Below are 14,124 nucleotides of genomic sequence, written 5' to 3' on the forward strand. Positions count from 1 at the left end.
ATATGAAGGTGCTCTATGTCCTCTGTGTGCTGATTTGTTAGAAAAACAAACAAACAACCAAAGCAAAGTTTATCCCAATTTTAGTTAATTCACTGATTTAATGTATTTTGGTCATGAACTCTGTGATTCTGACATATGAAGTTAGAAAGTCAGAGTAGTTTTACTCCATCTCCAAGAACCAGAGATAAAAAAATATATATATATAATAATAATTAGAAGGGAAATCCTTTTAATGCACCTTACTGAAATATTTTATACAGATTTCTTACTGAGTTCATTCTGTGCCTTTTATTAAATATAGTCAGGGTCTATCCCACACTCAATAAGTACACCCGCTTGCTTTAAGACAATGAAGGTAGTGTGTTCACAAAGTGCAAGAAACAGTAGTAGTGATGAAGCATTGTTTTGCACAGATTTCCTTATATGCTTTATTTGCTTCAGGGTACAGTATGGAGGAGTCAGGAGTTGGGGCAGTAGGCGGAGGGTTTTAGGGGAAGGTGGGCGGTGAGGTAGCATGTTTACAATGGTACCCCTATGTGCAACTACTTTAGCTATAAGTATTATGTCCTGTCTGTATTCTGTAATCTGACAACCTACTGCTGCATGTGAATAAAGACATTTTTAGCCTGCTGCATTCAGCGAGAAAACCCCCCAACAAACTGGTGGCCCTGGGTTGAATGGTGTGTCTGGAATAAAGAAGAAAATAAAAAAAAGAGATGGAAAATACAACATGAATGAAATCAAACCTTGCAAAGTTAATAAATAAATATTAAGAAAAATGCTCCACAGTTGAACACTGATGTGTTTTATAGCTGCATTTTATGGTCCCCGGATATTCATTGGACACAGTCTTGACTTAAAGGGGGGCTGAATGCTTTTTGAACGTTCTCGCCACACCACCGTACACAATTGTGAACTTGAAGAATAAAATTAACAAAAAAAGGTTTACTTTATAGATTGTTGATTGCCCCTCTTTACTATAAAATCTGAAATAAAATATCATGCAACCATGTTCTCAGAAGTCACCTAATTAGAATCAACCTGTTATGTGAAGGCCTCAGAGGTTTGTGAGAGAACATTGATGAGTGAACAGTACCACGAGTATACGGGAATTTGAAGCATTTTCCACAGTTTTGATGATTTCACTGTCTATAATCCAATATTGCAGCACAACCACAAAGCCTAGAAGGACATAAACATCAACCTACGCTGACAGATCAGAGCTGTATCTGTCAGGGTCCTGGGTTGTTTAGTTGTTTCGGGGTTTGTTTATAATGTTTTTTATTTCTTATTTTGAGTAGATCAGCCTTGTTTTTATGTCACTTTAGTTGACATAAAAAGTGATTCTAGTTTATTATGTTTATTTATTCCCTGTGTCTACTCATATAGTACTCTAAGATCCTTTTTCGTACTTCCAGTTGTGTACTCTCCCTCAACCCCTGTCCCATTTTCTGTGTTCCCTCAGACATGAAATTTGTTACTCAGTTAGTCTGGAAACATTGCTCCAGTATTCACACTCCCAGTATCTAATCACCTCTCTCTCGTTCCTTTTCGCTGGTTTCTCCCATTTAGTCCTGCCCGTTTCTGTCTGCTGGCTTTTTGTTCCTGGTTCCAGGAATTTTTGTTCTGCTCTGCCTCCCTGTTTTTTTTTTTTTTTTGTTGTAAGTTTGTTTTTGTTTTTTTGGACTCTTTATTAAAGAAAAAAGTTTTCATCATACTCACCCAGACTCTGGCTTGCACTTTGGTCCTTCATTCACCCACAAATTATCACAGTACCAACACTCAAATCAGCCAAGAGGTCCATGGTAACTCTGGAGGAGCTGCAGGGATCCAAACATCAGACACAATTTCTTAACATGACAAGTAATATATGTTCAATGCACTAATCCAGTCTTTATGGAACAGAAAATCATTGAAAATAAGTGAGCTCAAGATCATTTTAATCTTTTTAGATCTATCTATCTATCTATCTATCTATCTATCTATCTATCTATCTATCTATCTATCTATCTATCTATCTATCTATCTATCTATCTANCTATCTATCTATCTATCTATCTATCTATCTATCTATCTATCTATCTATCTATCTATCTATCTATCTATCTATCTATCTATCTATCTATCTATCTCATTGAAGCGTCAGAGCGAAATCCCTTTCACATTTAAATGTGGCGCTCAGTGCGTCACCGTGGTGCGCCTGAGCTCCATCAGACGCGTTTAGCTGAGGCAGAGGAGAGGGGCGCTCGCCTGCACTGACAAGTGGACGGATGTGCGGTGATGCCCTTGCGAATGAAAGCGTCAGCAGCGGCCTCTGAACAGCAAACGGGGAGATTTCGCCTCGGTGGGGAGACAAGGGGGAAGACAAGGCTGCAGCGCTTGTGAGCATAACATCGGCATCTGGCAGCGTGCTCGATGGCGGCGGCCTGCGGACAGTCGGAGGAAGCCGGGGGCTGGATTTGACATGTCGCAGAGATGTACTGGTGAGTCCGCTGGAGCTGCGGAACATGGATGAAGCCTGGAACGGTGTAACTAGTAATTTCAGGGAGGGTCATTGTTTACTACTGTTGACCTAATATGGGGCTGCTGATTGAGAATGATCCCCACTGGCGTAGTTTGTTTTCACAGGTTTATTAAGTAAGGCACATACGAATGTCCACAAAGGCCAAGCGATGGATGGAAGTGGGGTGATCACCTGGATGCCTTATATGTCCATTTTACTTGCAAAAATCCTGAAATGATTTCAATGTAAACCCAGTTTAACAAGCTACGATATAGCATGTTATTGTCTGCACTAACAGGGAGCAAAAACATGTTTGGTTGATTTGCACCCATCAACTGGACACACACGCCATGGAAATGTTTCAGCTGAAAATAATCCTTTCTATATAAAGAAGCAAATATGGCTTTCATTTGTAGCTGCTTGTCATCGGCCAGCTTATTTTAGCTGACTTCACACTGACAGAAAAGAGCTGCCGCACCACCTGTATCTTACTCCAAAAGTATTCATACCTACTGATTACCACAAGTTCAGCATGTTCAGCATTATTTACAACCTAAAAAGTGGAGCATGTTTGGGAGGTGGAAGGGAAATTATGCGTTTTAATTTCATTTATTTATTTACAAATAATCTGGAAGTTGTTTGGGTCACACACACGCATGAATATGCTTCGACCTAAGCTGTTTAATTAAAACAACGTATCGTAAATTGAGGCTGTTTATAGTCATTTCTGCTGGGTGGTAAATCTCTGGCATAGACTTTTGCACCGTCTAAACAGGTTTCCTTTCTTATCGCTGAGCAACTTCCCTTTCCTCTCTGAAGAAAAGGACTAAAACTGTTTAGCTTTAGTCACCTTTGGCCAGATCACCTTCTTCTATATGTTTACTGTACACCCTGCATGATTAAACGCAAACTGCGAATGAGACGTTCTTATTGCCAGTCATCTTTAAAGGGTTGATTTATGGAGCGCATGATTAATATAGCCTCTCTAGAAATTCTTCCAACTAACTAAGGGTTTCTGTGGCTTCTACCAATTTATGAGTCTCTTATCAATATCTCTAATTAGTGCTACTTTTGCCCTTGATGATTGTTTGAATGATACTCTGTGAGATGGTCAAGACTTGGGATATTGTTTTACTACCTAATCCTACTTTAGCAAAACTTTTGTCCAATCTGCTTTAATCCTTGGTCTTCTCTGAAGTTCTCTAACAAACCTCTAAGGCCTCCTCTCATTAGATGACTGACTATCTATCTATCTATCTATCTATCTATCTATCTATCTATCTATCTATCTATCTATCTATCTATCTATCTATCTATCTACAATTTGATTGATATTGGTAACTTTGAGCAAATGAATTTTGCTCAAAGTTCTTCTGAAACAGCAACGTAGTGAAACAGATTTGTTCTTAATCAAAGCTACCTAAATAATATCCATGACTGGCTGGATATTCCATGTTAGGAGCTGAATTGGTTCTTATGTTAAGCACAATATACTGTTGTCCTTTGTAAATTGGACTTCAAAATGTCTTTAAATGCTCTCACAGAGTATGTGGGCCTAAGTTTTACTGCCCACTGTGATCATCAGCAGTATTCCAGTCTAATTTGAACCTAATTTCCTGGTTGCAGCTGTCCATGGTACTGGACAATCAGTGTGACCATTTTATTAGTTACAAGAGTCATTTTAAGATATGCTGCTATTGAAGATGCTCACAATTTCTCACATTTGCACTTCAGCTATTAATCAAGACTGTGTTAAAATTTCTAACAATTTGACTTTGTTGTTTAGAGGTGATTGGCGTTTTGGTCAGTGTGTTTATTAAAACAAATATACAGCAACAAAACAATGGTAAAGATGCTCTGTAGCATGTGTTGAATGAGATGGGTGGTTAATGATTTCGAATGTGATATTATTGTTGATTTATTTCAGTTTAGCTAAAGTAATGTACACTGCACACTTTAATGCACCATGCTGTCCTTGCTGCGTGAAGCACTGTGCAGAAGGTCAGTGAATTAATATTAAAATTAGAGAACAGTAAGGGGAAAGCATGTTTTGACAATAGACTTCCTGTTACCGTCATGTTATTTGAAGGTTCACTCATAATTAACCCAGACAGAACACCGTACAGATTAAAAAACACAGACAGCTCACTGCTGCTGTCTTACTCTCAGTCATCTTTGTCACCCGTCTTTCTTATGAGTGAAGTCAATCCCAAAACGTCCTCTGTCACGAGGATCTATGCATGCACGCACATCAAACTTTAGTATGTTATGAACCATTGTTTCACTGAAGACAGGGCAACCAGAAAGACTTCACTGCAACCAGCTGATGTGGTGCAGACAAGGTTCACTTTCTTTTGCACTTTCTGGTTACCGATAGTTACCAATACTGGCTCCATTGCTGAAAACACAGCTAGTCCTGTAATTTCCTGTTTCTGAACTGGTTGAGAATCAGCTCTCAATGTTAAAGAGGCTTCTAAATTGAAAGTGTTTCCACAAAAAAAAGAAAAAAAGAAGGGAAATGAAAACAACACAATGCTAGCTGAAACAGAGCCCGAAATCAATGAATCACTCATCTGAGACAACATGGATTGTCTGGGAAGATAAAGAATCAGCAGGTTTCAAGCTTCATATTTATGATTTGGGTTGTTGTTCATTGACAGCACTGCTGGTTTCACAGTTCGTGGGCAATATTTTCCACTCGTTTCTCCCAATAATTTTGACGGTGTCCTTAAAAAGTACTCTGACTTTTTCTTATCCTCTGTGCTTTATGAGTCATTGTTGAAACACGCCTTAATCTCCCTGACAGTGTACACAAACATAAGCCTTTTATTGAAATATCACATTTAGACTCATCCTTCTGACATTTCTCTTATTTATAGAACCTTCATCAGACATTAAATTGTTCTTGGCCTAGGGCAGTGTCTTGTTTGCATCTTGAGGGCATCAGAGGGTTTTTGAGTCTTTCTAAAGTAAACCAGCTACTTGGAACGGTTTCTGGACAGTTGATCCAGACTCTGCAGTTGGACGAGCTCACAGCGTTTGCTGCCAGCTGAAGAGTTTGCATCTGTCACACAGACCTGACAAAAAAAAGACCTTGCAGGAAAAATTGGGCCTATTTCTGCAGGATAGGGTAAAGTGTGGCCAACATAGTAACACTGAGTGAAGACTACTGAGCAGCACTGACGTAGAATTATTTGGCAGCTACCTTTGAAGTTAATACGGTCCTGTCAGGTTGTTTTCCACTTCTTTTTTTTTTTTTTTTAAGGTGCCTAAAAACCCTGAAAGTTAGCAAGAGCTCCTTTTTGAGCTGTGATTTTTCTTCTTTCAAAACAAGTTTGCTATATGAAACCAAGAAAGTGTTTTTATAATAAATTTGACACTTTTAATTTGTTGAATTACAACAGGGAAGGACACCATATTGACATATTTCCAACGTTGAACTTTGAGCTGTTTTGAAATACTAGCTACAGAAATTTGACAAATTCTAACGAGCAATCGCAAATACTTTAGTTAAACTTTTGACACAGCAGCACACCTACAAAAACACAAGTCACCGAAGCAGAAGATGAAAAACACCAATTCCTGAAAAACATTTTTCCTTTGACTTTTGTTTTAAAATATTCTTGTTGAAGTTATAGAGAAACCACTACATGCTTTAAATAGCAGCTTCAGAGGTTTTAAAGTGGTAAACTTTGTGTTTGAATTGAGCTTGTTTACGGAGTGCATATAAGCCATTACAGAGAGTAGGGGAAATGCACAGCTGATGGGCATGTAATGCTACATTCAGACCAAACGTTTTTCACGAGTCAAAAACGTGTCCAATAACTCGTGTTGGAATATCGAGAGAGTGTCTTTGCTTTACTTACTGAAAGCATTGTTTGAAATCACTAGATAATTCATAAGTGTTGTGAGTTTGGTGAGTTTCACAAACTCACAAACTAGCTGGGCAGCGACTAGGGTCGATATCGGTGCTATCTTCGTCTCACCCAAGCCCAATTTGACAACCTGCTGCTCACCCTAACTGGTGTCTACACCGATTAAAAAAAGGACCCAACAGCGGCACATTCACACCACAGAAAACAGGATTAAAACAAAAGTTTAATGAATTAATAAAAACGATCATTTTTCTGAATCAAGGCCTTTTGATTCAGCCGTACTCATTTTCACTAATACTTCAGTCTTTTCAGGGCTCCACCGACAGGCCACTACGTCATATAGTCACTCTGATTTGTTGATGCTTTACATCCAGTTCAGATCTTACAACTCCAGCATCGATTTTCTAGTGTAATTACAACACAGCAAAAGATACAATAGTGAAAAACAGGAAATGACAGAACTTCTGACATTGACTAATATATTTGAGGAGTATGAGTATTCCAAATGCACACTTAAAAACAACAATAAAAGTGCAGAGGGATGGGAAAATGCATTACTCTGATCTCTGGGTTTGTTTTTAAGGGTTAGGTAAGCCACAGGTATAATACCTGATATCATCAGAATAGCAATCCACTGGAGATAAAACTGCATCAAGTGTCTGACAGTCTCCAGGTCTAATTTCCCTACAGCCAGTTTCTATAGTGTCAAGGAGGGATATCTTGTTGTAGGGCTGGTGATTATGGATTGTTAACCTCCATACTAACAAGGATGTCACAACAGTATTAACAAAAAGTGCTACCACTTGGATAGGCTTCAAGTAGCAAGGCTACAGCTTGTACCGAGTGATCACAGACGTCTTAATGTTTACATCCACCTGATCCCTCTCTGCCTTTGGTACCAGATGTAGCTAGATATGCTTAATATATAGAGAGCATTGAGAAGTTTGAAAATGTAATTTGCAAAATAGACCAATCCATAATATCTGATAGTCTTTTTTTACTTCCTCACAGTGTTATCTGTAGCCAGAAGGTGATGGCAGTGCTGGCAGAGCTTCACCTCTACTTCTACCCCTTCCACCTGATCGATGCCTGCTTCCTGCACAAAGACATCATTTGAAATCTGGACTGCCTTCGTCCCTTCCTCTCCTTCTGTCTCTCCTCACTCATTTCATACCGCCCCCTCCACCCTCTTCATCCAGCTGCTTTTTGCCTTTCCCTCGGTCTCTCCTCTCGCCATAACATCTACCTCCTCAACCTGGAACTTCTCTGCAAAGTTTTCTTCTTTGTGATGGCTTGCTTTGGGCGCTCTCTGGACTCACCGTGCACACTAGCCTTGCTGGTAGGCTTTCAGTTTGCATTTGTGCTCTATTTCTCCCTCGGGGGCTTTAGAGGCCTGGTGTCTGTTCTGGTGCACACCACAGAACCAGAATTTGATTATTCTCGACCTCATGACGTATACACCAACCTCAGTCTCCTTGGGGTACCACCGCCCCCTCCTCGGAACTCTGGCACTGGGCTTCCTGCTTCAGGACAACCGCTGAAAGACTGCCCGATTCCTTCCCCCCTGTTGGGTGAGAGAGAGAAGTGTTGAATATAATCTGGTAGGCATAGTAAACTGTGACGTAGTGAAAGATGTTACTTATTTTTTTTCCCCCCTTTTTTCTGTTCCCCAGTTGGACCAGTGTCTGTCCATCTTTCCTCCCCTCTGTCTCTGGAGGACATCCGACAGAGGAACCCTTTAGTGTTGCCTGGTGGACGGTACCGGCCTCCGGACTGCGAACCGCACCACCACACAGCAATAGTGGTGCCGTTCCGAAATCGCATAAGCCACCTACGCTCTCTTCTGTACCACCTGCACCCTTTCCTGCAAAGACAGCAGATACACTACAGCATCTACATTGTACAGCAGGTCAAGTGACGTGTTTTCATTTGTTTTTGTAATATGTGTGTAGCTGTGGAACGTTTACATTTTCTCTCCCCTTGAGGAAAACCAACATGCATGAAAGATGCACAATGCAAATCATTCAAATCAACAGCAAAGTTTGACTTTTTTGAGAAAAAGATAAATACAAAAAGTCTCTTTCAAGTCCAATTAAAAACTGCCATCATTTCTACAATATAATGGCAAAATAAAATAATGGCGCTTGCTGCAGCTGTGCTAATGGCAGAGAAACAAGCTAACATTGCAGGAAACTGTTTATCCACCATCATTGGTAGCCATGCTTACTAGCCTGTACATTCACAGCAGGCTCTGCATGAGCTGTGCAATGTGTACATGAGCATGATTGACAGTGCTAAGACCCTCCTTCTGGCTCTAATTATTGATTATTTCTAACCAATAGCGGTTCATTTCTGCAGATGGCAGCAGGACCGCAGGGGGAAGGCAGAGGAACCCGATTTTTTTCCTGCAGATTATCCATCTCATATTATACTGTCAGTATATAGTAACGGATTAACAAGTATGTAAGAGAACAAACATATTTTTTTCAAAAGTTGTTTACTGCAGCTTTTAAGGTTGTTATGAAGACTCAAGATGCGCCTCATTGAACCTTTTGTTCTGCCATTGTCATCTTTGATACACTTCGATGCCTTCTGTGGCTGAGATCAGTAATTTTAGCCATTTCCTGATTAACTGGCCATTTCCTGACCAATTACGATGGTCAACATGTGCCTCTTACCCATTATAAAGATTAGTTAAGAGAAATGAGCCACTGTGTCATGAATATTCATAACACAACAAAGCATATCATATCAAGAGTTCCTAAACATGCTGAAAGAAAGTTCTTCTTCTTATTAGTATTATTAATTGTTCCTTCAATTTTAAGATTTCACTCTGATTTTGTTTTTGGCTTCAGTGGGGGAACGGCACCTTTAACCGAGCCAAGCTGCTGAACGTAGGGGTGCGGGAGGCTCTCAAAGATGAAGACTGGAGCTGCATTTTCCTTCACGATGTCGACCTGCTGCCAGAGAACGACCATAACACTTACACCTGCCACAAGCAGTTTCCCACACACCTGTCTGTGGCCATGGACAAGTTCAGATACAGGTAGAAGAGCACAGTGAATTGTGCTTGTGGAATTTGATTGTTGTTGCATTGCAATGACTCAGTGGTATGTGACCCTCTTAGGCTGCCGTACCCACAGTACTTCGGTGGTGTGTCTGCGGTGACCCCAGATCAGTATATGAAGATGAATGGCTTCCCAAACCAGTACTGGGGCTGGGGGGGAGAGGATGATGACATCGCTGCCAGGTGAAGCTCACTGTAGAGGCAAACAGAGCATGCTTGCATAGGAGTTGTGAGTTCAGGCTAAGGATAGAGAATTCATAAGCATTTCTCTCCTTGTTTTGCATTTCATTTTTGCTTTGCTCTACTCATTCATATTTTTTTTTCACTTTTACCATTTATTTCACTGCTGCATATTTTTGCTTTTACTTGTGTGTACTGACATCATTTTTCATCCTCATGTCTTTCCATTGCTGCCACTTTTCTTTGTGTCACTTGGAGTGATCTCAGTGGGTATGTTTGCATGGACTAGATATGCTTGGGGTCATTTAGAGTTTACAATATGCATTTATTTGTTCTGTTTCTTTCTTAGACATTAGTTATGCTGTAATGTTTTTTTTTTTTCTGTCAATTTTATGACTCTTGAATCTGTTGTCACTGTTGACTCCTGTTACTTGCTGCCAATCCAGAGTGCGGTTGTCTGGTATGAAGATTGTGCGCCCTCCAGTGGCCATTGGCCATTACAAGATGATCAAGCATAAAGGAGACAAAGGCAATGAGCAAAATCCACGCAGGTACTTAATAGATAAAACTGGCACACAATTTATACACACTGTTTATACACATTGGATCTTATTTTCAAAGAAGGTGATAATAAATGCAATTGTTGTTTATTTAATATAAATGGAAATAATAAACTGTCTTTAATACTGACACATTCTGATGAAATACATTGCAGTAGAGCCACAGACCGAAATGATAATTGTAGCCACAATAATTTCATTTGAATCACAATTAAAAATCCTCATCAAAGCTTAGTGACCTTTTTGGAGAAAAGGACAAGTTAAAAAGATATTTTTTACAAAAAAAATGTTGTGTGACAGATCTGCAGTAAAAACTTTGTCAGTAATCATTTCAGAACCATGACTTTTTGTGAGTGTTACATTTTGGAATATTGACTGGACCGAGAAAACACAAATTGTGGGCTGAGAGGAAACAGTGTGGTTGCTGAAAATGCTAAACAGATCATTATGCGTATTTTTAAAAGCAACAAACAAAGTTCAGGGTTAGGATTACATTTTATAACAGTCAAAACAGAAAACGTATGAAGTATGAAATTTCAAACAACAAAAAAAGGAGGAAGTCTAGCTAAAGAAAACATGAACGTGAATGCCAGGAAAAGTTGTTAAAACTAGAGTCAGAAACCACAGAGTGCAAAAACCCGAGGTGCTGTGTGTCATTCTAGATTCGACCTCCTGAAAAAGACCAGACTCAACTGGCACTCTGACGGCCTCAACTCTTTGACTTACGAGCTGCTTTCCAAGGAGCTGGAGCCGCTCTACACCAACCTGACTGTCAACATTGGAGAGGACCCCCGGTTGACCCAGGGTAAAGCTCACAGTGCTGTGAAAGCAACGCCTGTCCAGCCACATAGCTCCAGCAAAGACAAAGGACTGGCCAAACAAGTGAAAAGTCTAGAAGAAGCAGTGGCAAAAAATAGCACTTTGGTCAAGCCATCTGGTGAAAAGACAGGACTCATCCTGTCGAAGACAGCAAATCAGACTACACAGGAAAAGGCAGGAGTGATGAAATAAATATGAAACGTAATAATCTTGCACTTGTAGCATAAAGTGGTCATCATTTTTGATCTCTCTGACAAAATGATGGAAAGCAGCATTGATTTGCTGTATTAAGGGTAGTTACGCACTGGATCACAAACACACAGCCTGTTTCGTTTACAGATGTGGATTCAGGACTACTGAACCCGTTTTGTTGGGTTATGATGTGCTGAATGTGGTGCTGACTGTATTGACTGGCAAAGAGACCATAAGTAGAAAGATAAAAAAAATATATAACAAAGAAGAAAACTCAATTGCATTTTTGTAAAGATCCAAAACGCTAGCTGAAAATGAGATGCCGACATTTGTAGATCTCTACAGACTGGAACTGCAAGTTGCAGGCAACACATCTGCAGAGCGGCGGCTTCAATCAGTCTGCACCTCTGATTCCCTCCTACTAAAAAAAAAAAAAAAAAAAAAAAAATGCTGCTGCTGTCTGTCCACCTTGCTCCACGGAGGGGTTTGTGTTTCTGTGCCTTCTCTCTTTTATGCGCATTTTATAGACTGGTAGGGATGCATTTAGGGGCTAAGCTAGTGTAGATTTGGCTTCTCCTGCCAGCTGGGAGGACAAAGCTGGTTCTGGACCAGAACAAGCCCCTTGTTCCAGGACTGCTGATTTTATATATTTGCTTGCATCGATCAATCACTGACCAACTCCATAGTTCTTGAAATATCCTAGAGTTTATATTTATATATCTATATATATAGAGATACATCTTTATTTGTGTACTCCTTTAGTTTAATGTCCTTCATTACAGTCTGGTGCCTCTCTCTCTATGATGTTTAGTTTAGAGACAATCAAATTATATGGGAGTGTAAGCTGTATTCAAACACATAACGAAAATGACGTGGCATGATAGCTGTTGTGTCTAGTTTGACTATATTCTTGATACACGGATAGATTTGTGCTTCTGATATTACTTGTGTTTTTTTTATTTAAATTGTTTCCTTTTAGATTAGTCAGGCGTGAGATTAAGAAGAAAACTCGCAGACAGTGACATAAGGCACAAATCAAGAAAAATGTCAAGCTAGTGTTCTAGTATCTAAAGTGGTTATGGTGACAACAAAGCACTGTGCGTAGATATAGCTACGAACAAACGTTTGCCTTTTTCTGTCTGTCTTTATTTGCTACGGTGAAGCTTTAGTGACTTAAGCAAGATGTTTCGAACCCAAAATAATTTTTTTCTTTATGTAAAACTGGAGGTTTGTCTGATCAGGAGATGCATGTAGGTTATCATCCACTTGTAAAAGCTAGCAGCAGCTTAATTTTGTTGTTGTAAAATATCAGCCATTCTGAATGTACTTTTTAGTGTCCATCTTAGTTTATGTTTTGTAAGGAGAGTTTATTTCCAGTGCCTTGCTGAAGTATCGATACACTTTAAACCTTTTTTCACATTTTGGCACGTTGCGACCATAAACTTCAGGGCATTTTATTGGGATAAAAGAGAGACACAGTTGTGTCTCAGAGAGATACAATCGCAGTGCATAGATGTAAAGACGAAGGGAAGAGTTGTTTTATATTTTTGCAAAATGAAAGGAACATCTAAAAAATGTGGAGTGTATTTGTATTTAGCCCCTTTAGTCAAAACTTCATAGACTAACCTGTTGTTGCTATTTCAGCTCCCAGTATTTTGCAGTATTTCAGATTGGATGGACGTTGTCTGTGAACATCGAATTTGAAGTCTTGACAGTAAGAATCTTAATTGAATTTAAGTCTGGACTTTGACTGGTCCATCCTAGCACATTTTAGATTCTTTCACTACCTTGCTTGCCACTACTAACGTTAGCCGGTTCAGTGTACTCCAGCTTCCTTTGATGCACATCTTAAGTATATGTTTAGTATGTAAGATGCCAACGCTCACACAAAAATGCTATGGAAACTTGTATAAGGAGAGAAAAGAAAAAAAAAACAAGTTTATATTTATTAATCAATGTCCTCAATGCAATATTGAACAACCATAAAAAATAGATTCACCTTGGTTATGTAGATAATGTTTTATAACGTTTATACGCCATATTCTCCAACAAACATCTGATACCTTCACAGACTAGCTACATTTATACTAAAGCTGAATTAAACTCAAATAGACATATTCACTTAATGTAAGGATGGCTGGACAAATGGTGGCACACTTCTCACATGTTTATTGCTATTTAAAAAAAAAAATCTTTCCATATCTCAACTATGCACTGCTTTGTGTTGGTTTACAAGATGAAATTAATTGAGGTTTCCGACTGAAATGTGACAAAATATGAAACGGTTCAACTTGTATGGGTGCTCCTGCATGGCTCTTTACCTTAATAGACTTAAATCTTATCACTCGTTGGCAATATGATTTCTTGCTGCTATCTGAAACTGTAAAACTGAATCTAGCATCAAATGAAGTACTGTAACGGCTGGTGTGGGATTTTGTTACCATATACTAACAGGTGATGAATGAGTTAGTCTGAACTGAATGTATTCCATTTTTTAAACTATTTATTGTCACTGATAGCGCTAAATATGTTGACTTCTAAGGTGAACCTCGAAAGTGTTCTCTACATTAGATTGCATAGATGTCCCTTTTTACAGCTGTCACCTTTCTCTGCATTTATTTTGTTAACTGTGTGCCTCATAAAATCATTTAAAAAGCCCCGTAATGACTGAGGGACCGGACGTGCACTGCACAGTGAGACGTGAGCACCCCCATGTGGCGCAGACTGGCGAGAAATACCAGATGCTGAATGAAACTGCAGTGTTGTGACAAGAATGTTAATCATTAACGTTTGCCATTCACAGGCTTTGAGCCAATCAAATCACTGCATTTCCCTGACAGGATTTTTTTTTTTTAATTCACGCAGTATCACATGACTATCCCGTCAGCTTAAAGGAGAAGAGCGGCTCAGAATTGTACTCGCCAGTGG

The 14,124-nt window shown here is 39.4% G+C and overlaps 1 protein-coding gene across 1 annotated transcript; it reads left to right on the forward strand.

The window, feature by feature from the left end:
• The first annotated feature begins 2,201 nt into the window (after positions 1-2,201).
• b4galt3 (UDP-Gal:betaGlcNAc beta 1,4- galactosyltransferase, polypeptide 3) lies at positions 2,202-13,508 on the forward strand. The gene is made up of 7 exons (XM_007568919.2): positions 2,202-2,483; positions 7,390-7,949; positions 8,052-8,287; positions 9,234-9,424; positions 9,506-9,628; positions 10,072-10,176; positions 10,848-13,508. Exons 2-7 carry the CDS (start codon positions 7,667-7,669, stop codon positions 11,194-11,196), a joined length of 1,287 nt encoding a protein of 428 aa, XP_007568981.1. The 5' UTR covers positions 2,202-2,483; positions 7,390-7,666; the 3' UTR covers positions 11,197-13,508.
• Positions 13,509-14,124: the final 616 nt, after the last annotated feature.

Source organism: Poecilia formosa, unplaced genomic scaffold, assembly GCF_000485575.1.
Source record: "Poecilia formosa unplaced genomic scaffold, Poecilia_formosa-5.1.2 Scaffold232, whole genome shotgun sequence".
NCBI classification, from domain to species: Eukaryota; Metazoa; Chordata; class Actinopteri; order Cyprinodontiformes; family Poeciliidae; genus Poecilia; species Poecilia formosa.

Coding starts and splice junctions, on each gene's coding strand:
- b4galt3 (XM_007568919.2), top strand. CDS start 7,667: ATGGCTTGCTTTGGGCGCTCTCTGGACTCACCGTGCACACTAGCCTTG. Junction 9,629..10,071: donor GATGATGACATCGCTGCCAG/GTGAAGCTCACT, acceptor CTGCCAATCCAG/AGTGCGGTTGTCTGGTATGA. Junction 10,177..10,847: donor AATGAGCAAAATCCACGCAG/GTACTTAATAGA, acceptor GTGTCATTCTAG/ATTCGACCTCCTGAAAAAGA.